Source organism: Pipistrellus hanaki (assembly GCF_964339955.1).
Source record: "Pipistrellus hanaki genome assembly, chromosome: 11".
Classification (NCBI taxonomy): domain Eukaryota; kingdom Metazoa; phylum Chordata; class Mammalia; order Chiroptera; family Vespertilionidae; genus Pipistrellus; species Pipistrellus hanaki.
Genome location: NC_140513.1, coordinates 27,256,093 through 27,279,162, shown reverse-complemented (window position 1 = coordinate 27,279,162; position 23,070 = coordinate 27,256,093). Strand labels below are relative to the sequence as shown.

General features: G+C 42.6%; 1 protein-coding gene across 2 annotated transcripts in view; it reads left to right on the top strand.

The window, feature by feature from the left end:
- The first annotated feature begins 449 nt into the window (after positions 1–449).
- UBE2R2 (ubiquitin conjugating enzyme E2 R2) overlaps positions 450–23,070 on the top strand; it is a 63,437-nt gene continuing 40,816 nt past the window's right edge. The window contains exon 1 of one of the 2 annotated variants that reach the window (XM_084898009.1): positions 450–1,221. In XM_084898009.1, coding sequence (XP_084754135.1) covers positions 1,045–1,221 — 177 coding nt within the window. In that variant the 5' untranslated portion in view covers positions 450–1,044. The remainder of the gene's footprint in view (positions 1,222–23,070) is intronic. The other variant, XM_084898010.1, reaches the window with a different exon arrangement.

Here is a 23,070-nt window from a genome sequence, read left to right as displayed (position 1 = left end):
GGGGTGAGGGATGAACCCGCAGAGGACCAGGTCTCCTGAGGGGAAGGCTGAGGATACACACGGGGGGAGGAGGGGGGGCGCCAATGGCTCCAGGACCGGGGTTCCTTCCTCGGCGCGCCGTCGGGGAACCGGGGTGTCCAGCCGCACAGCCATCCTCTGGAGCCGGGCGCACCCCGGGAGGCCCCCCTCGGCCCCGCGGCCGCTGGCTCTTTAAGGGCGGGGACCGGCGCGGGCGTCACAAAGCGCCGCCGCCGCCACCACCACGCCGGGCGGGCGGCCGAGAGGAGGCGGGGACGTGGGAGGAGGAGGAGGAGGAGGAGGAGGAGGACGGCGACCCGGAGGGCGGAGGAGGGAGGGGCGCGCGCACGCGCGTCGGTCGCCACTCGCCGAGAGCCTCCTCCCTCCCGGCCCGCGCCCCTCCTCCCTCCCTTCCCTCCCTCCCTCCCTCCCTCCTCCTGCTCCTGGCCTCCGTCGCTCCCGCGGCGCGAGGCGCTCTCTCCTCCTCCTCCTTCTCCTCCTCCTCTGCCATCGCCGCCCCTCCCCCCTCCCGCCGCCGCCGCCGCCGCGAGACCCCCGCCCCCGGCCCCGCGCGCCCCCCGGCCCGGCGGCCCCGGCGGCCCCAGAGGAGAACGAGAGGGCGAGCGAGCGAGCGCGGCGTCCCCGGGCCGGCCTGGCCCCGTCTCCTCACCATCGCCGGCCCTCCGCCGCCTTTCTCCGCTTCCACCTTCCTTCCTCTCCCCCCCAAGTTGAGGCCCCCTGGGGGGGGGGAGGACTGGGACCGGGACCCGGACCGGGAGTGAATTCCCCGAACTCCTCCAGCCTCTGCCCCTCCTGAGGAGGAGAAGGCCGGGCCCGCGTCGTGTGTGAGGAGCACCGGGCCGGCCCGCGGGCCGCCTGGGGCCTGGTGCGGCCCGCCGGCTGCGTGTGCGCGGAGAGCGGCCCGGCCGAGGGCGAGCCGAGCGGCGCGGAGGGGAGGGGCCTGGTCCGGCCCGGCCGGTGCGTGAGGACTGGGCCCCGGCCCGGCCCGCCGCCGCCGCCGCCGCGATGGCCCAGCAGCAGATGACCAGCTCGCAGAAGGCCCTGATGCTGGAGCTGAAGTCCCTGCAGGAGGAGCCGGTGGAGGGCTTCCGGATCACCCTGGTGGACGAGTCCGACCTCTACAACTGGGAGGTTGCCATCTTCGGACCCCCCAACACCCTCTATGAAGGAGGCTACTTCAAGGTACACTCCCAGCTCCCCCAGGCCGGGCTCCCCCCGCGGAGCCCGCTGCGCTCCCCGCCGCTGCTTTCGGCTGTTTTCGGGGCCGAGAGGGAGCGGAGGGGGGACCCCCCTCTCACCTCGGCAGCCCCCTCCCCCCTCCGGAGGAGGCAGGAAGGCCTTGCTCACCCGGTGCCTTTTCTTTGTCCTGGGGGTGGGTGGGGGCGGGAGGCCGGGCCGCTCCGGGAGCCGGGGAGCCTCTCGGGCTTAGGACAGGGACGGCCCGGGGAGGCGGGGGGCTGTCTTTGTTTTTGGGTTTGTTGCTTCTTCAGCGGTGGGTGTAAAGGGGGTGGGAGGGGGGAGAAAAAAAGGTGGTTTGTGTTGCCCCCTCTCGTCCTCCCATCAGAACCATCCCCGCGCCGGCTGGAACTGCCCCAGAGGGCAGAGTGACCTGCACTTTATGGGGTTGGACCTTTCTTTTTTAGGGGGGAGAAGGGAGTGGGGGAGGGGCACTAGCCTGTCATTCCGGGGGCAGCCTGGGGACCTGACATTTGGAGGATCTGAGGGGCTTCTGCGGAGTGTGGGTTCCGACTTTGCATTCCAGCGGGCGGCAGTGAAGACTGGGAGCCCAGGGTGGTCAACAAGGGTCGCTGCTCCTCCCCCCCTCCTTGATCCCCTTGAAAGAACTTGAATGTAGCCCCCTCCTGTCCTCATTCTCTTATTTACTTCTGTGGTGTTTCAAAATGCCCTTTGTCCTCACCCTGCCCCCAACTTTTTTACAGGCCTGTTGTTGTTGTTGTTGTTGTTTTGTTCCTACATGTAGACACATAGTCACAGAGGATGGAACTTAATGTAGGGAGATGGAGAGCTTTTCCCACTTCTGGGAGACAAATTGAAACCTTTTTGCGCTCAGGTGGCTAGCTCTAGCTCATGGGTGGTCTCACCGATTAAAAAGTATCATCTCAGGTGAGACGGTTTCATTGAGTAGCTGGTGACCCATACACATTGTTTCCATTGTTTTCTATGACTTGAGGACATTCTTGAATCTGCTGTTTTTGTTGTTGTTGTTGTTTTTTAATTTCGTGGTAGATAACTTGGAAATACTGAGGTTGTTTTTCTATTTTGTTTCATTAACTATTTTTGAAGGGACGGATCATAAATTGAAGGTTGAACATTTTAAATGGTGGGTCCAGAGATCGAGGGAAATGAGTGTTTAGGAATCCGTTTAGTTTTTTGTTTTTGTTTTTGTTTTTCTTCAAAATTAAGTAATATAGAGCAGTGAGTCAATCGTTTGTTTTGAAGGGAGGTGCTATCTTGGCAAAAGTTTTAAATGAGTGTCTTCGGTCATGTAGTTAATGTGTATTTTTAGGACTACCCAATTACTTTTGTTTTTTACCCTTATAAAGTGGAAGACTCAGATTCAGGCTTGAAATTGGGTCAACTTTGTAGGAAAAATGTGGATAATCGATAGGGGAATGTTTACTATTCATGCCTGTGATAGTTACCAAATACCCAATGAAAGCACATTTTTAGAATACTCTGTAAAAGCAGTACCCTTACCAACTGAATACCTTACTTTTTGTGGTCACCACACTATATTTTTTCAGATGCAAACATTTAAAATCACTAAATATACAAGTTATTAATTGAGGACTATTCTCTTGTCAAGTATACATTTCATTTACAGATACTGGAAAAGTTAGTTGCATAAAATGGAATTTATATAACTTCTAGCAGAGCATTATTTAACAAATTTTACTGGCCAAATTTAGTGGAGTAAAGTTTATTTCCAAAAAAGAATTGTTTCCCCAAAAGTATCATTGATAGTCAAGGTAAATGTGCACTAGTTAGAATAATTTCACTCCAATGGAATTTACTTAAAAAAAATTAAATGTTTTCAAATTGTAATATTTTGCTTAAGTAACTGAAAGGAGTGTAGAGAGCTCTCTCAGTTTGGAATAGGTAGTATATAAAGAGGATTTCCTGTAGCATTCACTGACTTAAATTAAATGGTTTTTAATTTTAGTCTTATTTAAAAAGAATGGTTTAATCTCCAGTTTTGCTGTGTTAGATTTCTTTATCTTTGTGTGTTTTTACCTTTATTTATTTATTTATTTATTTATTTATATTCTTATTGATTTTTTTTACAGAGAGGAAGGGAGAGGGATAGGGAGTTAGAAATATCAATGAGAGAGAATCATTGATCAGCTGCCTCTTGCACACCCCCTACTGGGGATGTGCCCGCAACCAAGGTACATGCCCTTGACCGGAATCGAACCCAGGACCTTTCAGTCCGCAGGCCGACACTCTATCCACCGAGCCAAGGTTTCTGCTGTTTTTACCTTTAATTGTGACATAAAAATGTATGAAAATTCTTAAAAAGATTTTATGTTTTTGTCTTGTGTGAGAATTTTGTTCAATTTCATTTTCTTCCACTTTTTTCCTTATTGTATGGCCTTTTATCCCAAAACCCTTCACTGGAAACAGGCATATTTATGGTCATGAGCAGTTAACACTAGTGATAATTTGTAAACCATTGTTTTTTTTGTTTTTTTTAAATTTCATTGCTTTTGTCTTAAAACAAGGCTTTTAGTGTGTTCCATCACAGCTGCAGTTAAAAGTTGGCACAGTCTGGCTGGTGTGGCTCAATGGTTGAGAGTTGACCTATGAACCAGGAGTTCATAGTTCCATTCTTGTCAGGGCACATGTGGTGTTGTGGGCTCAGTTCCCAGTGTGGGGTGTACATGAGGCAGCTGATCAGTGATTCTCATCATTGATGTTTCTCTCTCCCTCCCTCTCTCTCTCTCTCTCTCTCTCTCTCTCTCTCTCTCTCTCTCTCGCTCTCCTCTCTCTCTCTCTCTCTTCCTCTCCCTTTTTCTCTGAAATCAATAAAAAATATATTTGAAAAAGAAAAGGTTGGCACATAACTTTTCCTACCGCTATTCTCCCATATCAAATTACAGTCCAACATTTAGTATAATTTATTTTCAAGGTAAACACTTTTCTCTATTTTGCATAATAGTTCTTGAAGACAGTGGGATTGTCAATGATTCTTTTTAAAATTTTATTTATTTATTTTAGAGAGAGGAGGGGGGAGAGAAAAAGAGAAAGAAACCAATTTGTTGTTACTAATTTATGATTCTGGTATGTAACCTGATGGGGGTTCAATTCTGTGACCTTGGCATAGTGGGATCTACCCGGTCCCTGTCAGTCATTCTAAATTTTTTTCATAATGTAACTCCTTTAACTTTTTCATATTAGTGGGCTTCTAATTGATCTTTTTCACCATGAAATAGTTGGCTGCAGTCTGTTTTAACTAAGGCATCTGTTATGCTAGAGACTTGGAGACCTGTATTTCACAATTTTTTGATTCATCCTGCTTTTATTATTTTTTTGAAATATCTTGAATCAGTGTGATTCTTAGCTTTGGGGGGGGGGTGTATATAGGCAGAGGTAGTTTCTTGTGTCTTTTTCTTAATTGATTTCAGAGAGGGAAAGAGAGAGAGAGAGAAACATCAGTGAGAGAGAATCATTGATCGGCTGCTTCCTGCAAGCTCCTAATTGGGGATTGAGCCTGCAACCCAGGCATGTGCCCAGACCAGGAATAGAACCGTGACTTCCTGATTCATAGGTCAGTGCTCAACCATTGAGCCACACCTGCCCAGTGGTAATTCTCACCCGAGAATATTTTTCCATGGATTTTTAGAGACAGTGGAAGGGAGGGGGAGAGACAGAGAAACATTGATGCGTATGAGAGAGACATCTATCTGTTGGTTGCTTTCCCGAATATGCCTGACCAGGGCTGGGATCCAGATTGCAACCTAGGTACGTGCCCTTGACCGGAATCAAACCTTGGGACCCTTCAGTCTTCAGGCCCGTTCTCTTATTCACTGAACCAAACCGGGCAATACTAACTTTTCAAAAAACATCTGGTAGTGATCTTAACTTAGTGTGGCTGCTTTGGTCTAGAATCTCCTTGGAGCTCCTGCATTAATTATCTAAAAACATAACAGTGAGTCTAGAGATCAGAAAGTGAGAGTGCTTCTTCATAATGTGTGTAACATAAAGGTTTAAATGAAACATAAAGTATAAAGTATATTGCCCAGAATGGCTCAGTGGTTGAGCATGAACCAGAAAGAGGTCAGGGCACATGCCAGGGTTGCAAGCTCAGTCCCATGTGGGGGGTGCAAGAGGCAGCCGATCAATAAATCTCTGTCATCATTGATGTTATCTCTTTCTTCCTCCTCTGTTCTGAAATTTAAAAAAAAAATATATATATATATATATATATATATATATATATATATATATATATATAAAACAAAACCTGGGCATGTGCTCTTGACCAGAATTGAACCCTGTACTCTTCAGTCTGCAGGCCGATACTCTATCCACTGAGCAAAACCGGCTAAGGCAATAGAAGCTTCTTTATCAGATTTAACACACATATATATAAATATATATAAAATATATATTAAATACATATATATGATATATATATGTATGTATGTATTTATTTCAGAGGCCTCTGCATACCCCACACTGGGGATCGAGCTCACAACCCTGGTGTGTGCCCTGACTGGAAATTGAACCATGACCTCCTGGTTCATAGGTCAATGCTTAACCACTGAGCCATGCCAGTTAGGCAAAAAATATATCTTTTAAAAAATAAAGTACAGCCGAAACCGGTTTGGCTCAGTGGTAGAGCGTCGGTCTGCGGACTGAAAGGTCCCGGGTTCGATTCCGGTCAAGGGCATGTACATTGGTTGCGGGCACATCCCCGGTAAGGGTTGTGCAAGAGGCAGCTGGTCGATGTTTCCCTCTCATCGACGTTTCTAGCTCTCTATCCCTCTCTCTTCCTCTCTGTAAAAAATCAATAAAATATATTAAAAAAAAATAAAAATAAAGTACAGCAGTGAACTTGTAGTTTTGATTTCTTTCAGTAATCTGTTTGAGAGTATAAAATATAGGTGTGTTCCATTTTTACAACACTCTACAAACTGATAACTTAGGAAGTATTTGTTATATCCTGTAAGTTTTCCTTAATAGGAGCTATTTTTATTTTTTTATTTTATTTTTTTTTATTGATTTCAAAGAGGAAGGGAGAGGGAGAGAGAGAAAAAAATCAATGAAGAGAGATAATCATTGATTGGCTACCTCCTGCACGCCCCCTACTGGGGATGAAGCGCGCAACCTGGGCATGTGCCCTTGACCAGAATTGAACCCTGTACTCTTCACTCTGCAGGTCGATACTCTATCCACTGAGCAAAACCGGCTAAGGCAATAGAAGCTTCTTTATCAGATTTAACAATAATTTATTTTAAAGAAACTCTTCAATATTTTTTTAAAATAAAGAGTTGCAGCCGAAACCAGTTTGGCTCAGAGGATAGAGCCATCAGCCTGCGGACTGAAAAGTCCCAGGTTCGATTCCGGTCAAAGGCATGTACCTTGGTTGCGGGCACATCCCCAGTAGGGGGTGTGCAAGAAGCAGCTGATTGATGATTCTCATCGATGTTTCTAACTCTTTATCCCTCTCTCTTCCTCTCTGTAAAAAATCAATAAAATATATTAATATATATATAAAAAGTTGCATAATTTTTATTTGTTCTAGAAGAAATGAATGTTTTCTGCACTCCTCCCCCAAAAAAAGCACACCCAAAAACTCCAAAGTTAATATTTGGCCTTGGTGATGTTCTTCAGATTATATAGCATACTCTTATTTATGACTCTAATTCTTTTTAAAAAAATATTTTTATTTATTTCAAAGAGAAGGGGAGAGGGAGAGAGATAGAAACATCAGTGATGAGAGAGATTGGCTGCCTCCTGCACACCCCACATTGGGGATCGAGCCCACAACCTTGGTGTGTGCCCTGACTGGGAATTGAACTCTGACCTCCTGGTTCATACGTCAATATTCAACGACTGAGCAACTGGAGCCGTGCTGACTCTGTGATTAATATGTAGTTGAAACAGTTCTTTTAAAGAAGTGATTTTTAGTCTTTCTGGTATATGGATCCTTTTGTGAAATTGAAGTTTCTCTGGAAAAAACACACACATGTAAACTAGTTTCTATGCATTTTCAGAGGTTTGACTGATAAGTTAAGAATCCTTTTTTTTTTTTTTAAGGGGATTTGATAGGTAACTAAAAACAATTGTAAAATTATAAAAGTATGCTATTTTAAAAGTGTATGATGAGTAAGTTAAAATTTATTTTTTAATTTTTCTTCAGTCACTTTGAGAATACCTCTTAGGGCTTTTACCTTTTCTGGAAGTTGAAATGGTCTTAAGGCAACATTGTAAATTGAAACATAGTTAATGTCCAATGATTTTTTTTTTTTTTTTTTGGCACTAAATGTAATTTTAGTGTTGTTCCCCTCCACCCAGGGCAAATATAGCACCTCAGTATTTTGTAGATGATGCTTTTACAGTATTAAGTTGATTACAAGATGCATATTTGTCTAGTTTTTAATTTCTCTGAAATTGGGTTGTGTCTTAGAAGCCACGAAGTCATATAGTTGCCATCAGTCTGGTGGCACTTGTGACCGAACACTACATTGAAATCAATTATTATTATTGACTTTAAAGAGGGAGGAATAGAGAGGGAGAGATAGACACATCGATGAGAATGAAATATCACTGATGGGCTGCCTTCTCCATGCTCCCACTGGTATTGAGCCTGCAACCTGGGCATGTACCCTGGACTGGAATCGAACCTGGGACCCTTTGGTCTACAGGCCAATGCTCTATCCACCAAGCCAAACCAGCTAGGGCTCATTTTTCTTATTGACTTTTTTACAGAGAGAAGGGAGAAGGATAGAGAGAGACATCGATGAGAGAGAAACATGGACCAGCTGCCTCCTGCACACCCCCCACGGGGATGCGCCCCTGACCGGAATCAAACCCGGGACCCTTCAGTCCGCAGACCGATGCTCTATCACTGAGCCAAACCGGCTTCGGCGAACCCGGGACCCTTCAGTCCGCAGACTGATGCTCTATCACTGAGCCAAACCGGCTTCGGCGAACCCGGGACCCTTCAGTCCGCAGACCGATGCTCTATCACTGAGCCAAACCGGCTTCGGCGAACCCGGGACCCTTCAGTCCGCAGACCGATGCTCTATCACTGAGCCAAACCGGCTTCGGCGAACCCGGGACCCTTCAGTCCGCAGACCGATGCTCTATCACTGAGCCAAACCGGCTTCGGCGAACCCGGGACCCTTGAGTCCGCAGACCGATGCTCTATCACTGAGCCAAACCGGCTTCGGCGAACCCGGGACCCTTCAGTCCGCAGACCGATGCTCTATCACTGAGCCAAACCGGCTTCGGCGAACCCGGGACCCTTGAGTCCGCAGGCCGAAGCTCTGTCCACTGAGCCAAACAGATTAGGGCTTTCTTATTGATTTTTAAGAGAGAGAGAGAGAGATCCATGCATTATTCATAGATTTGTAGATTTCTTCTTACATATGCCCTGATAAGGGATTGAACCCAAAAGCTTGGTGTATCCTGAGGATGTTCCAACCAACTAAGTGACCTGGCCAAGACTTCTGATAATTTTTAAAAATATATATTTTATTGATTTTTTTTACAGAGAGGAAGGGAGAGGGATAGAGAGTTAGAAACATTGATCATCTGCCTCCTGTACACCCCCTACTGGGGATGTGCCCGCAACCCAGGTACATGCCCTTGACTGGAATAGAACCTGGAACCCTTCAGTCCACAGGCCCACGCTTTATCCACTAAGCCAAACCAGTTAAGGCTGATAATTTTTTTATGCTTAAATGTGATAATAAGGATTCTTGATGTAAGAGTGTTTATTTAGCAAGTGTAAGACTAAAGTCCTTATCTTTTAGGGACTTAAGCATTTAGGGATGAAAGGATATGTTATCAGAGATTTACTTTAAAACAATCTAGCTCTCTGGGGAGGGAGGGCATGTATGGGGGGGGGGGCAATGATATATGTACACAGATAATAATTTAATAAAAATAAATAAATAAAAAATAAAACAATCTAGCTCAGCCAGCATGGCCCAATGGTTGAGCGTCAACCTATGAACCATTAGGTCATGGTTCAGTTCTGGTCAGGATACGAGCCCAGGTTGGCACGCTCAATTCCCAGTGTGAGGCATGTAGGAGGCAGCCGATCAATGATTCTCTCTCATCATTGATCCTCTCTCTCTCTCTCTCTCTCTCTCTCTCTCTCTCTCTCTCTTCCCCCCCCTACCCCCAGCTCTGAAATCAGTAAAATATATTTTAAAAATAAATACTGTTTACTAACACAAATCTCTGAAACAGGAATCTAAGGGACCATGCACGAATTCGTGCACCTTGAAAGGAACTGTGGGCTGGGAGGCTGCCGTCAGCCCATCCTCTGTGTCCCTGCCCGGCTCCCGGTCCCCTGTCTGCTGGCACCCCTGCACCCCTGCACCCATCGCCGAGCAATTGGAGCCAGTGCCAGCATCAGGTGTGTCAGTGGCTGCTGTCCCAATCGCCCCTCAAGAGCAGGGGGAGGTGGAGAAGCCCTCAGGGTCAATCAGGGCTGGCAGTTGCTGCTTGCTTGCTGATTGTGCCCAGCAATCAAGACCGGTGCTAGGCACTGGCAGTGGGTGCGAGTGGCAGCTCTGTCGCCAGCAGTGGGTGAAGCGGCGGCTGCCGGCCGCGATCTCCCCTCAGGACGGGGAGGTGGAGAAGCCCTGCAGGGCGATTGGGACTGATAACCCGCTGCTTGCACCCACTGACAGCACCAAGCGATCAGGGCCAGTGCTGGGCGCCGGCAGTGGGTGTGAGTTGTGGCTCTGGTGCCAGCAGCAGTGAATGCAAGCAGGACTGGCACCACCAGCAGGTGCAAGCGTCAGGCGGGACTGGGTGTGCTGGAGCAAAGAATTTTCAGTAACCACTAGAGGCTTGCCCTTTTGGCAGCGACCAGTGCCCCACCTTGGTCTGGCACCCCTGCTCACCTCCACGATGCCCACCATGTTCCGTGCATGCACTCTGGTGGTCAGCGCACAGCATAGTGACCAGTTGTTCAGTTGTTCCACTGTTCGGTCTATTTGCATATTAGCCTTTTATTATATAGGATTATTATATAGGTTAGGATACCCCATCAGTGTTTAGATCTACAGTTGTCTCATAGATATAGTTTTAGTTTGAATCAGGATCCAAAATGAGGTTCACAATTGCATTTAGTTGATATGCCTCTAGAGACTTCCTCTTTTTTTAACGTATTTTTTTCTTTATTGGTTAAGGTATTACATATGTGTCCTTATCCCCTCATTGTCCCCCCCCACCTCCACTCATGCCCTCACCCCCCTGTTGTCTGTGTCCATTATTTAGATTGAGACTTTCTTAATTGATAGGTTTCCCTTTCTCCTTTTTAAAACAACTTAAAAAACCCAGCTTTATTGAAATATAATTTACATATCATATAATCCACCCACTTAAATGTACAATTCAGAGCTTTATAGTATATTTACAGAGTTGTACAACCATTATCACAGTCTATTTTAGAATATTTGTATCACCCCAAAAAGAAACTCCATACTCATTAGTAGTCTTTAGCCTGGGCAGCCAGTCTACTATCTGTGACTATAGCTTTGCCTATTCTATATAAGTGGATTCACATGCTAGATAGTTTTATGTGGCTGGCTTTCATTTAGCATAATGTTTTCAAATTGATATATGTTGTGACATGTATTTTTATTAAATAATGTTCCATTATATGGACATTTGGGTTTTCCACTATTTGGCTATTATAAATAATAATGATGTGAACATTTGTGTGCAAGTTTCAGTGTGGGCATGTTTTAATTTCTCTTGGGTATTTACCTAGGAATAGAATTACTGGGTCGTATGACAACACTTGAGGAACTGCCAGACTGTTCCAAAGTGGCTGTATCATTTTACATTCCTACTAGCAATGTATGATGGTTCTAATTTCTTTTCATTTTCATCAACACTTGTTTACTCTTTTTAAAAATTTTTACTGGTGGCATTTGAATGTATTTAACTACTTGACTGTTCAGTTTTAAAGAATTTACTATTGGACTGGTTATAATTATATTTTATTACAAACTAAAGGATGTTATTAAAGTACTAAAAATTATGAAAAGTAACTATATTTCTAACACTGGAGGTTACGAATAGAAAGTTCTAGCCCCAAACTTTTAGTAACCTATTTTCCCACATTATTTCTTTGCTGCTTTAATTCTTATATAATTTTATTTATTGATTGATTTTATTTTATTTTTTTAAATTAAATTTTTATTCATATTATTACAAATGTTCCTCCCCCCCCCTCCATTGCTCTCCTCCACCAGGTTACCATCCCACCCTCTGCCCTTTCCCCACCCCCCATTGTCCTCATCCATAGGTGCACAGTTTATGTTCAGTCTCTTCCCACATCCCCCTCTCCCCTTTTCCCCAAGAATCGTCAGTTCACTCTCCTTCCATACCTCTGATTCTATTATATTCAACAGTTAATATTGTTCATCAGATTTTTTTTTTAATTTCCTTGGTTTTTAGATTCACTTGTTGATAGTATTTGTTGTTCATAATTTTTATCTTTATTTACTTTCTCTTCCGAAAGAACTCCCTTCAGCAATTCATATAATTCTGGTTTGGTGGTGATGAACTCCTTTAGCTTTTTTTTATTAGTGAAGCTCTTTATTTGGTCTTCGATTCTGAGTGATAGCTTTGCTGGGTAGATTATCTTTGGCTGTAGGTTCTTACTATTCATCACCTTGAATATTTCTTGCCATTCCCGTCTGGCCTGCATGGTTTCTGTTGAGAAGTCAGCTGACAATCGTATAGGTTAGGGGTGTCGAACTCAATCAGAGAAGGGGCCAAAATCTAAAATCCAGCCTAAATCGCGGGCCGAATGGTTTACTGAACAGTCATAAACTGACAATGTCATAAACTGACAGCGGAGTGCAGTGATGACAGCGCGGTGCGGGCCACATTGCAAGGCCTGGCGGGCTGGATTTGGCCCGCGGGCCTTGTGTTTGACACATGTGGTATAGGTGCTCCTTTATAGTTAATTACCTGCTTTGCTCTTGCTGCTTTTAATATTCTCTCTCTGTCTTTTGCTCTTGGAATTTTAATTATGATTTGTCTTGGTGTGGTCCTCTTTGGATTCCTTTTGTTTGGAGTTCTGTGCGCTTCCTGGACTTGTAAGTCTAATTCTTTCACCAGGTGGGGCAAGTTTTCTGTCACTATTTCTTTCAGTATGTTTTCGATATCTTGTTTTATTGATATCTTGTTTATGGAGCCCCTGTCTCCTTCCCGCCAGGGCAATCCCGTGGCACAGCCAACCATCCCTTCTCTGCGCACAATGTGGGCGCCTCCGGGACCTCCTTTCGCCGCTCCCCCGGGGTTCCACCTTACAGCCCAGCTCCCTATGGATGAGCCTGGGTCCCCGGGGTCTGGCCTAGAACTGGGGTTCAGAGCAGTCGGAACTGGGGCCCAGCACAGTCCGGAGCTTTTATCTGCTTCCCACTAGAGAACGCCAGCCAGGCACTCAGCCGCCCCTCCTCTCCGGCTCCGTCCTCTCCGCGTGCGCCGCGTGTCTCCGTACCTTAGCCTTTTACAGCTCCTCTGCTTTTCCTTCTGGTTTTCTCCTTGCTTCTCGTTGTAGAATTTCCAGTCAGTCGACTTTCCTGTAGTTCTGGGTAATGTCCATTTTATATTTTAGTTGTATTTTATTGAAATTGTTGTGTGCAGCTGCTGCTAGGTGTTTACCTGTGCAGCCAGCTTGGATCTATTGATTGATTTTAGAGAGAGAGAGAGGAAGGAGGGAACAACATCCATTTGTTGTTCCACTTATGTATGCATTCATTGGTTGGTTGTTGTACACGTCCTGACCAGGAATTAAAGCTGCAACCTTGGTGCTTCAGAGGATGCTTTAATGAACTAAGCCAGCCAGGGTTCTCTTTTAATTCTTTTTATTTTTTTATTTTTTTTATTTTAGAGAGAGACACACATATCCATGCTCTCTTTCTCTGTTTTTCCCCATCCCTTCCAGTCTCTCTAAAAATGAATGGAAAGAATGTTCTTGGGTAAGGGTTAACAATAACAACAAAAAGTTTATGAAACTATGAAGAAAAAGTTACTTGTAATGATACTATTCAGAAATAATGAAAAAAATATTTTTGCTTCTGAAATTGCTATATTTTATCTAAAATATTAGATACTGTATATTTATGTGTATTTGTAAAAAAAAAATTTTTATTGATTTCAGAGAGGGAGAGAGAGAGAAACATTAGTGATGAGAGAGAATCATCCATCCACTGCCTTCTGCGCACCCCCACACTGGGGATCAAGCCCACAACCCTGTTATGTGCCCTGGGACCTGAATTGAACTATGACCTCCTGTTTCATAGGTCAAAGCTCAGCCAGCTGGGTTGCGTATTCATTTTTTAAAAACAACATATTTTGAACACTTTTCCAGCTATCATTTAATCTTTTTTCTTTTGTTGGACTTGGAGATTCAGTATAGAATTGAACACATTTTCATATGTATATCTGTATTTTTCACATAAGTTTCTGGTCCTGGACATATTGGGTGAAGAGTTATGAGTACCTACATCACATATTTAGAGAAGATATTATGAACTTGTTTTGACAAAGAATAGCAGTAAAAATGCCAATTTTCTGGAGGAGAAGGAAACCACAAAAGAGGTGGCTACTATGACTGTGGTTTTTAAAAATTGTATATGGAAAGTTAAAGGAACTAGGATAAACAAAACAAGTTTGAAAAAGGTTAAAGTTGGAAGACTCACCATATGTAATTTTAAATGTACTGTAAAGCTATACTAATCAGGACAGTGTGGTGGCCCTAGCTGGTTTGGCTCAGTGGATAGAGCATTGACCTGCATACTGAAAGGACCTGGGTTTGATTCCAATCAAGAGCACATGCCCAGATTGCAGGCTCAGCCCCCGGTAGAGGGCGTGCAGGAGGCAGCTGATCAGTTATTCTCTTTCATTATTGATGTTTCTATCTCTCCCTCTCCCTTCCTCTCTGATATATATATATATATATATATATATATATATATATATATATATATATGTAAAAAGCATAATATGCTAATTAGACTGGACAGCTGAACTACCTGCTAGACATCATTCTGGACAGATGGATGAAGCTGCAGCATCAGGGAGTGAGGCAGAGGCAATTAGGGGTGATCAAGCAGGCAGGCAGAGTGGTTAGGGGAGATGAGGCAGGCAGGCAGAATGGTTAGGGATGATCAGGCAGGCAGGCAGGCAGGTGAGCAGTTAGGAGCCAGCAATCCCGGATTGCGAGAGGAGGCAGGCTGGACTGAGGGGGACTGCACCCTCTCCTGCATGAATTTTGTGCAGTGGACCTCTAGTATGTATATATAAAAGACGGTGTGGTAGTGTATTGGCTAAAGGAACAGAATAGAGAGCCAGAAATAGACTTACACAAATATAATCAACTAGTTTTTGTTTTGTTTTTTACAAAGGTGCAAACAAAAATCAGTGGAGAAAAGACAGTCTTTTCAGTATGTGGTGTTGAAATACTCTGTATCCATATGTAAAGAAGTGAGCCTCAATTTGTAACATCATGTATAAAAATTAATTGAAAATAGATCATAAACCTAAATGTAAAACTTGAAGTAGTAAAAACCCTGAGAAGAAAACATTGGAAAAAGTCTTCTTGATCTTGGGTTTGGCAAAAAGCTCTTAGATATACAGCACCTAAAACATGATCTATGAAAGAAAAAAAATTTGATGTGAACTTCATCAAAATTTAAAACCTTTTTCCCCCAAATATATATATTTTTATTGATTTCAGAAAGAAAGGGAGAGGGAGAAAGATAGAAACATCAATGACAAGAGAGAATCATTGATTGGCTGCTTCCTGCACTCCTCCCTACTGGGGATCGAGCTTGCGACCGGGCATGTGCCCTTGACCAGAATCCAACCCGGAACCCTTCAGTTCTCAAGCCAACGCTCTATCCACTGAGCCAAATCAGCTAGGGCAAAAATGTAATATTTTTTATGTGATGGTCACAGTCAAAATAATTAAAAGACAAGCCATGAACTGGGAGAATATATTGGTATTGAGAAAGGATCTGGCTGCAGAATTTAGGAAGAACTTAAAAAAACAAAACAAAACAAAACAAAAAACCAAAATCCCCCAACCCAAACCAATTTATAAACTGGGTGAAAGATTTGAATAGGCATTTCACTAAAGAAGATATTTGGATGGCATAAAAGCACATGCGAAGATAAAGATGCTCATTAATCATTAGGAAAATGCAAAGTAAAGCCACAGTGACGTACCATTTATATAACCTTTTATAAATGCTAAAATAAAATATTATACTGATAGTACTGATTGTTGGTGAGGATGAGGATTAACTGGAACTTTAATACATATGTCTGGTGAGAATGCAGTTTATTACAAAGTTAAATATACAATTACCATATGCCTCAATAATGCCACTTCAAAGAATTTGTCATAGAGCAATTCAAGCTTGTGTAAATACTAAGTTTACACAAAAGTGTGAGTGCAAATATTTATAGCAGCACTATTTTTTTTTAATCAATCTTTATTGTTCATATTATTACAAAGGTTCCTCATTTCTTCCCCCCTCCACCAGGTTCCCACCCCACCCTCTGCCCTTTCCCCACCCCCCATTGTCCTCATCCATAGGTGCACAGTTTATGTTCAGTCTCTTCCCTTATCCACCACTCCCCTCCCCCCCCCAGAATTGTCAGTCCACTCCCCTCCCCACCCGTATCTCTGATTCTATTATAATCAACAGTTAATATTGTTCATCAAATTTTTTGATTTCCTTGGTTTTTTTTTTAATTAATAAACTTTTATACTTTTAAGAATAAATTTTAAAATCTAATAATTTTAAACCTTGTTTTTTCTGCCCTAGGAACTGAGAAGCAAACTTGTTTACATGTAAACTTGCCCTTAGGCTATCAAAAAGTGTAGCCATTCAAATGTAAATGGACACATTGTTTAAAGATAGCTGCTGGCTGGAATTGGATTACCTGTTCTGGGTGGGAAGGGCTTGTCCTCCCCTTTCTCCATTGAAATTAAGGTGTTAGCTTTAAAACCTCTTTTTGGTAAGAGACCTTAAACTTTCAGAACTTTAAATTTTTCAGGTAGTAAATCAATTACTTAGTATTTTCTCAAATCAGTAATACCTCCACATGCCCAAGGATACATTTCACACAAAAGACACTTCCAAATAGATCAACCAACCTCATCCAGGCCCCACACAAGGCACTCACAGATCAACACCCCAGCGCTATAATAACTCAACACATCCAGATCTAAGCCTTCATCACTTGATTCAGCAGATCCTCAAGTTCCCCCAAAAGTTTCCAGCCATGTCTGAGAGGCAGCCTTGGGGCGGGGGCAGGCAAGGAGTGAGCTGTTCCGGGCCTGGCTGCTCTGGCCTGGCTGCTCTGGCCCGGCCTCTGTTGCTCTGTTCCGCTCCACAATCAGCTGCTCCTGGTCTGGCCGCTGCCGCTCCGGGCCTGGCTGCTGCTGCTCCGGGCCTGGCTGCTCCCGACCCAGCTGCTCTGGGCCTGGCTGCTCTGGGCCCGGCCGCTCCGGGCCTGGCCGCTCCCAGCCTGGCTGCTCCGGGCTTGGCTGCTGCTATTCTGGGCCTGGCTGCTCCCGACCTGGCTGCTCTGGGCCCGTATAGCAGCACCATTAATAATTGTCCAAACTAGAAACAACCCAAATGTTTGTCAGTGAATGAATGTATAAGGAAACTGATCTCTATATTACCGGGTGCTATCTATAATAATAAAAGCATAATATGCTAATTAGACTGGACGTCCTTCCGGATGAAGCCGAGGCAGCAGGGGCAGAGGCAAAGGCAGCCACCGTGGTGGTGGGGGACAAGCCCCTTGCACAAATGTCGTGCGTCGGGCCTCTAGTTCAGCAATAAAAGGGAACCCGCTGTTAATACGTCAGTGACATGGATGAATTTCAGAGGCATTATGGCAGTCTCATAAGATTACATTCTGAATGAGTCCATTTAGCTAACTTTCTGGAAAGACAAAACTGTAAATACAAAGAACCAGATGGGAGTTTTCCTGGGGTTTGGGGTAGAGGGAGAGTTTGACTACAAAGAGCAGTGTGAGGGGATTCTTTGGGGGTGTTGGGATTGTTTTGTATTTATGGTGGTGGTTACAAGAATCTGTGTACATGCTAAGCTTATAAAAGTGTACATCAAGCCCTGGCCGGTGTTAGTCAGTGGTTAGAGATTTGAACCGTGCACAAAGGGTCCCCAGTTTGACTCCCTGTCAAGGGTACATGCCTGGGTTGCAGGTTCAATCCCTGGCCTTGGTTGGTGTACATGTGAGAGGCAATAAATCGATGTGTCTTTTCTCTCTACCCCTTCCACTCTCTAAAAATCAGTGGAAAAAATACCGTCAGGTGAAGATTAACAAAAAGCGTACACCACAAATGTGAATATTGCCCAGCTAGTGTGTTTTAGTGGTTCAGCATCGACCCATGTACCAGGAAGGAGGTCACAGTTCCCAGTCAGGGGACATACCCAGGTAGCGGGCTTGATCCCTAGTGTGCGGTGGGCAGGAGGCAGCTGATCAATGATTCTCTCTCATCATTGATGTTTCTATTTCTCATTCCCCTTCTCCCTTCTTCTCTGAAAACAATAAAAATATATTTTAAAAAAAGAAAGTGAATATTTTGCTATCTAAACTTAAAAAGTAAGAAAAAGCAGATTTAATAAAGTTTTAGTTGTCAGTTATGCTTATTGGAGATAAAATTTTTATAAGATAAAATTTTTTTTAAAAGGAAAAAGGTTCTTGTTTAAAAATGCAGAATGGCTTTGTTATATTTTCTGAGTACTACTTAGATGCACCTATTTCTGAGGTTTAATGAACTAATAAGCAAAAGGGAGTTCACTGTCATGGACTTTAAAAAGAAGCTACTTGCCTATGGCTGTTTGGCTCAGTGCTTAGAGTGACAGCCGAGAACTTAAGGGTCGAGGATTCAATTCTGGTCGAGGGTGTGTACCTCAGTTGCAGGCTTGATTCCTGCCCCAGTCGGGGTACATGTGGGAGACAACCAATCTATATGTTCACATCAATGTTTCTCTCCCTGCCTCTCTCTCTCCCTTCCACTTTATAAAAAAAAAGAAAAATCAATAGAAAAAAATATCCTCTGGTGAGGATTAAAAATAAGAATAATAATGCACTGGTTGGTTTGGCTCAGTGGATAAGTCGTCAGCCTGTAGACTCAAAGGTCCCGGGTTTGATTCCAGTCAAGGGCACATGCTCGGGTTGCAGGCTCAGTCTCCAGGGATGATCAACATTTCTCTCCCTCTTCCTTTCCCTTTCTCTTTGAAATCAATAAAAATATATTTAAAAAAATAAGAAGAGAAAAAAACAAAAGAAGCTACTTATGGTGCTCTTTCTTTCCAACTTGGGGGGGCATAATGGCTCCCGAAAAGAAGTTGGTGAAAAGGGCTCTTGTGCCATCAAGGAGGTGTGTCCAGAGAATACACACCAACATTCATAAGCCCATTCATGAAGTGAGTTTCAAGAAATGTGCCCCTCGGGCACTCAAAATCTGGAAATTTGCCACGAAGAAGATGGGAAATCCATATATACACATTGACATCAGGCTGAATAAACAAAGTTTCTCTGGGCTACGGGAGTAAGGGATGTCCCATACTGTATCCATGTATGGTTGTCCAGAAAACGAAATGAGGATGAAGAGTCACTAAACAAGCTCTATATGTTGGTCACCTATGTATAATACATTTCACTACTTTCAAAAATCTATAAACAGTTAATGTGGATGAGAACTAATTGCTGATTGTTGAATAATGTTATAAAACTGCCAAAGGAAATAAAAGAAGCTACTTATTATGTATGGGCTATTGTTAGGGTCTTCATCCACTTAATCATATGTCCTATATTTATATCTCCTACTGCTCTCTGCCAGAATCAATGTTATGAATATCATGAAAGATTAAATTTTATTATATCCTTGGTTTGTCAATTAAAAGGAAAAGATTTCTAGGATTTTAAACATTAATACTGTTTAGCTAACTAGAAGACATACAAAGGATACAGTGCTGAGTTGTGTGTCGTTTTTGTGTGTCCTGAGTTTTTATTCATGTTTTTAAAATGTCTTGCAGTCTAACCATATCTAAAAACCAGAGTTAGTTTTTCGTGTTGGAAGAGACCTTAGTGATCATTAATTTTTCAAATAAAGATATTAAGGTCTAGGAAAAGAAATGAGTAGTTCAAAGTTACAAGGGAATTTGTTAGAAAGCTAGCTATACAACTCGAGTCTAATTTATTTTCTCCCCTGATTGTGTAACCTGCTTCAGTGCCTACAGCTAGATCAGGTAATGGTTGAAGGTCACAGTTTGCTCTGTCATGAGCACTATGAGAACCCAGGGGGACGGGCCTGCCATAAATCCAAATCCATGTGTTCAGTCTTCTTAATATCCATTTCATTAAACCAGTGTATAATAATCACTAATAAATTATTTCATATTCTTTGGTTGAACTTTAAATTCTGTCCTACTTTAAGAATTCAAATCTACAGAAACATAATATATGCATTTAAATTAATTTTAAGGTGTACAGTTACGAATTTTGTTAAAAATGTCATCATATTCAGATTTTTTTTGGAAGAAAAAGCAATTGGAAAAAATAACAGGCAGTTTTCATACCATACATGTGAGAACAAAAATATTCTTTCCCTCCCAAAGAATGTAGAAAATGGCTCTAAAGATTATCTAAAAGTTATAACTAGTGTAATATAGCAAATCCTCATTATTTTGAATTCTATTAATTTGAAATTTGTGGCAGTTTTTAATAAGAGCTCAACAGTTCCCTTACAACAAAAATGTTATTTAATAGAAGATTGAGACTGAGAAGTAGTTAAACTATTATTATATGGATCACTTTTCAAATATTTTTTATGACATTATAGCTTTTAAAATTATAGTAATATACATAACATTTGTCACTTTAACCATTTTCAGTGGACAATTCAGTGATATTAAGTATATTTACAATGCTATGTAACCATCACCACTGTTTCCTGAACTTTTTCATTATCCCGAAGTGTAACTCTGTATTAATTGAATTAACTCCTCAATTCCCCCTCCCTTGCTAATTTCTATTTAATTTTCTGTCTTTATGAATTTACCTAGTCTGGATACCTCATATAAGTAAAATCGTGTCCAGCTTATTTCACTTGTTAAGTTTTCAGGGTTTATCTGTGGTGTAGTATGTATCAGAATCTCATTCCTTTTTTTTAATGGCTGAAAATAATAATAAATCACATTTTGTTAACCCATTCATCTGTTGGTTGAGCTTGGATTGTTGCCACCTTTTGGCTGTTGTGAATAATGCTGTTCTCTCTTGGATGCTGCAAGTGTTTAAAAGAAATTACCCATGCTCCCATTTCTCAGAGTATTATCTTTATTTATTTATTTAATATACTTTGTTGATTTTTACAGAGGGCAAGGGAGAGGGATAGAAAGAAACATCACTTAGCCGAAACCGGTTTGGCTCAATGGATAGAGCGTCGACTTGGGGACTGAAGGGACCCGGGTTCGATTCCGGTCAAGGGCATGTACCTTGGTTGCGGGCATATCCCCAGTAGGGGGTGTGCAAGAGGCAGCTGGTCAATGACTCTCTCATCAATGTTTCTGGCTATCTCTCTCCCTTCCTCTCTGTACAAAATCAATAAAATATGTTTAAAAAAAAAAAAAAAAAAGAAACATCACTTAGAGAGAAACATTGATCAGCTGTCTCCTGCATGCCCCCTATTGGGGATTGAGCCTGCAATCAAGGTACATGCCCTTAACCGGAAATTGAACCTGGAACCCTTCTTCAATTCACAGGCCAGTGCTCTATCCACTGAGCCAAACTGATTAGGGCTTTTCTTTTCTTTTCTTTTTTCTTTCTTCTTCTTCCTTCTTTCTTCTTCCTTCTTCCTTCTTTCTTCTTCCTTCTTCCTTCTTCCTTCCTCCTTCCTTCTTCCTTCCTCCTTCCTCCTTCCTTCCTCCTTCCTTCCTCCTTCCTCCTCCTTCCTTCTCCTTCCTCCTCCTTCCTCCTCCTTTCTCCTCCTTCCTCCTCCTTCCTCCTCCTTCCTCCTTCCTCCTTCCTCCTTCCTCCTTCTTCTTCTCCTTTCTTCTTTCTTCTTTCTTCTTTCTTCTTCTTTCTTCTTCATTTTTTATGAAGAGGGTGATGCACAGTGAACTAGAGGCCATTTAGGTGTCTCTCTTTCTCTCTTTTAAATATATTTTATTGATTTTTCACAGAGAGGAAGGGAGAGGGACAGAGAGCTAGAAACATCGATGAGAGAGGCACATAGACCAGCTGCCCGCAACCAATGGGGATGTGCCCGCAACCAATGTATACATGTCCTTGACCAAAATCGAACCTGGGACCCTTCAGTCCGCAGACCGACTGTGTGTGTGTGTGTGTGTGTGTGTGTGTGTGTGTGTGTGTATATATATTCCCCCCCCCCCCAAAGATGAAAGGAAAGAGAGAGAGAAACATCAATGAAGAGAGAGAATTATTGATTGGCTGCCACATGCATACCCCACACTGGGGATCAAGCTTGCTACCTAGGCTTGTACCCTGGCTGAAAATTGAACCATGACCTCCTGGTTCATAGGTTGATGCTTAACCACTGAGCAACCCTAGCCAGACTCAATTTTTTTTTTTTTTTTTTTTTTTAAATTCAGAAAGAGGAAGGGAGAGGGAAAGAGAAACATTAATGATGAGAATCATTGATCGGCTCTCTCCTGCACACCGCCTGTTGGGGGATCCAGCCCACAAAACCATATGTGCCCTGACAGAATGAAACAATGATCTCCTGGTTCATGGGTTGATACTCAACCATTGAACCACACTGGCCAGGCTGTTTTGCTTTATTTTATGAGTAAATGCTGTTATGTTCCAAAGATACATAACAGTAAGTTTTTTATTAGTCAAAAAATGGTACTTTAAAATTTATTGTTATGTTTCTGTGCCTTTTCTCCTTTACCACCAATCATCATCTTCCCATGAAACACACACACACCTATAAAATTATAACCAAGCCCTAGCCAGTTTGGCTCAGTGGATAGAGCGTCAGCCTGCTGACTGAAGTGTCCCGGGTTCAATTCCAGTCAAGGGCACATGCCTGGGTTGGGAGCTCAGTCCCCAGTGGGGGACAAGCAGGAGGCAGCCAGTCAATGATTCTCTTTCGTCATTGATGTTTCTCTCTTCCTTTCCGTTCCTCTCTGAAATCAATAAAAATATATTTTAAAAAATTAAAACCAAAACTTTTCTTTAAGCTTGGGAATTTTTGTATTATTGGCTTTTATGATTTTATTCAATGATTTTTGTATATGATGCTTTTAGTAAGTAGTTGATAGTTTTGAATTTTGTTCAGATAAGAAAATTACTTCATAGCATATTTAAAATATTTCTGAGTCAGTTATTTCCATAATAAATGGGAACATTAGTAGAAGGTATTGTTAAGCTTAGTATTTAAGCTTCTTAGGTAATGCTTTTACTACTTAGAGAAGGATTTGGGACCTAAGTAAACCATCAATATGTTCTTTCTCATATATAATTGAAACTATCAATATTAACTTCAGAAATATAGAGAACATTTACATTAAAGTTTGTCATTTTAAAAAATGCTTTCATCAACAAATGTTTATTATGTTTACTATGTGTCAAACACTGTTGTAAGTGCTAAGGATATAGTGAAGAAAACACAAAAAATCCTACTTTATCAAGATTACATTGTAATGGGAAAGAGAGACAATTAATCAAAAGTATATGGCATCATAGAAAGTAGTGAGTGCTAAGTGGTGAAACAGTAAGTAGAAGGGTCTG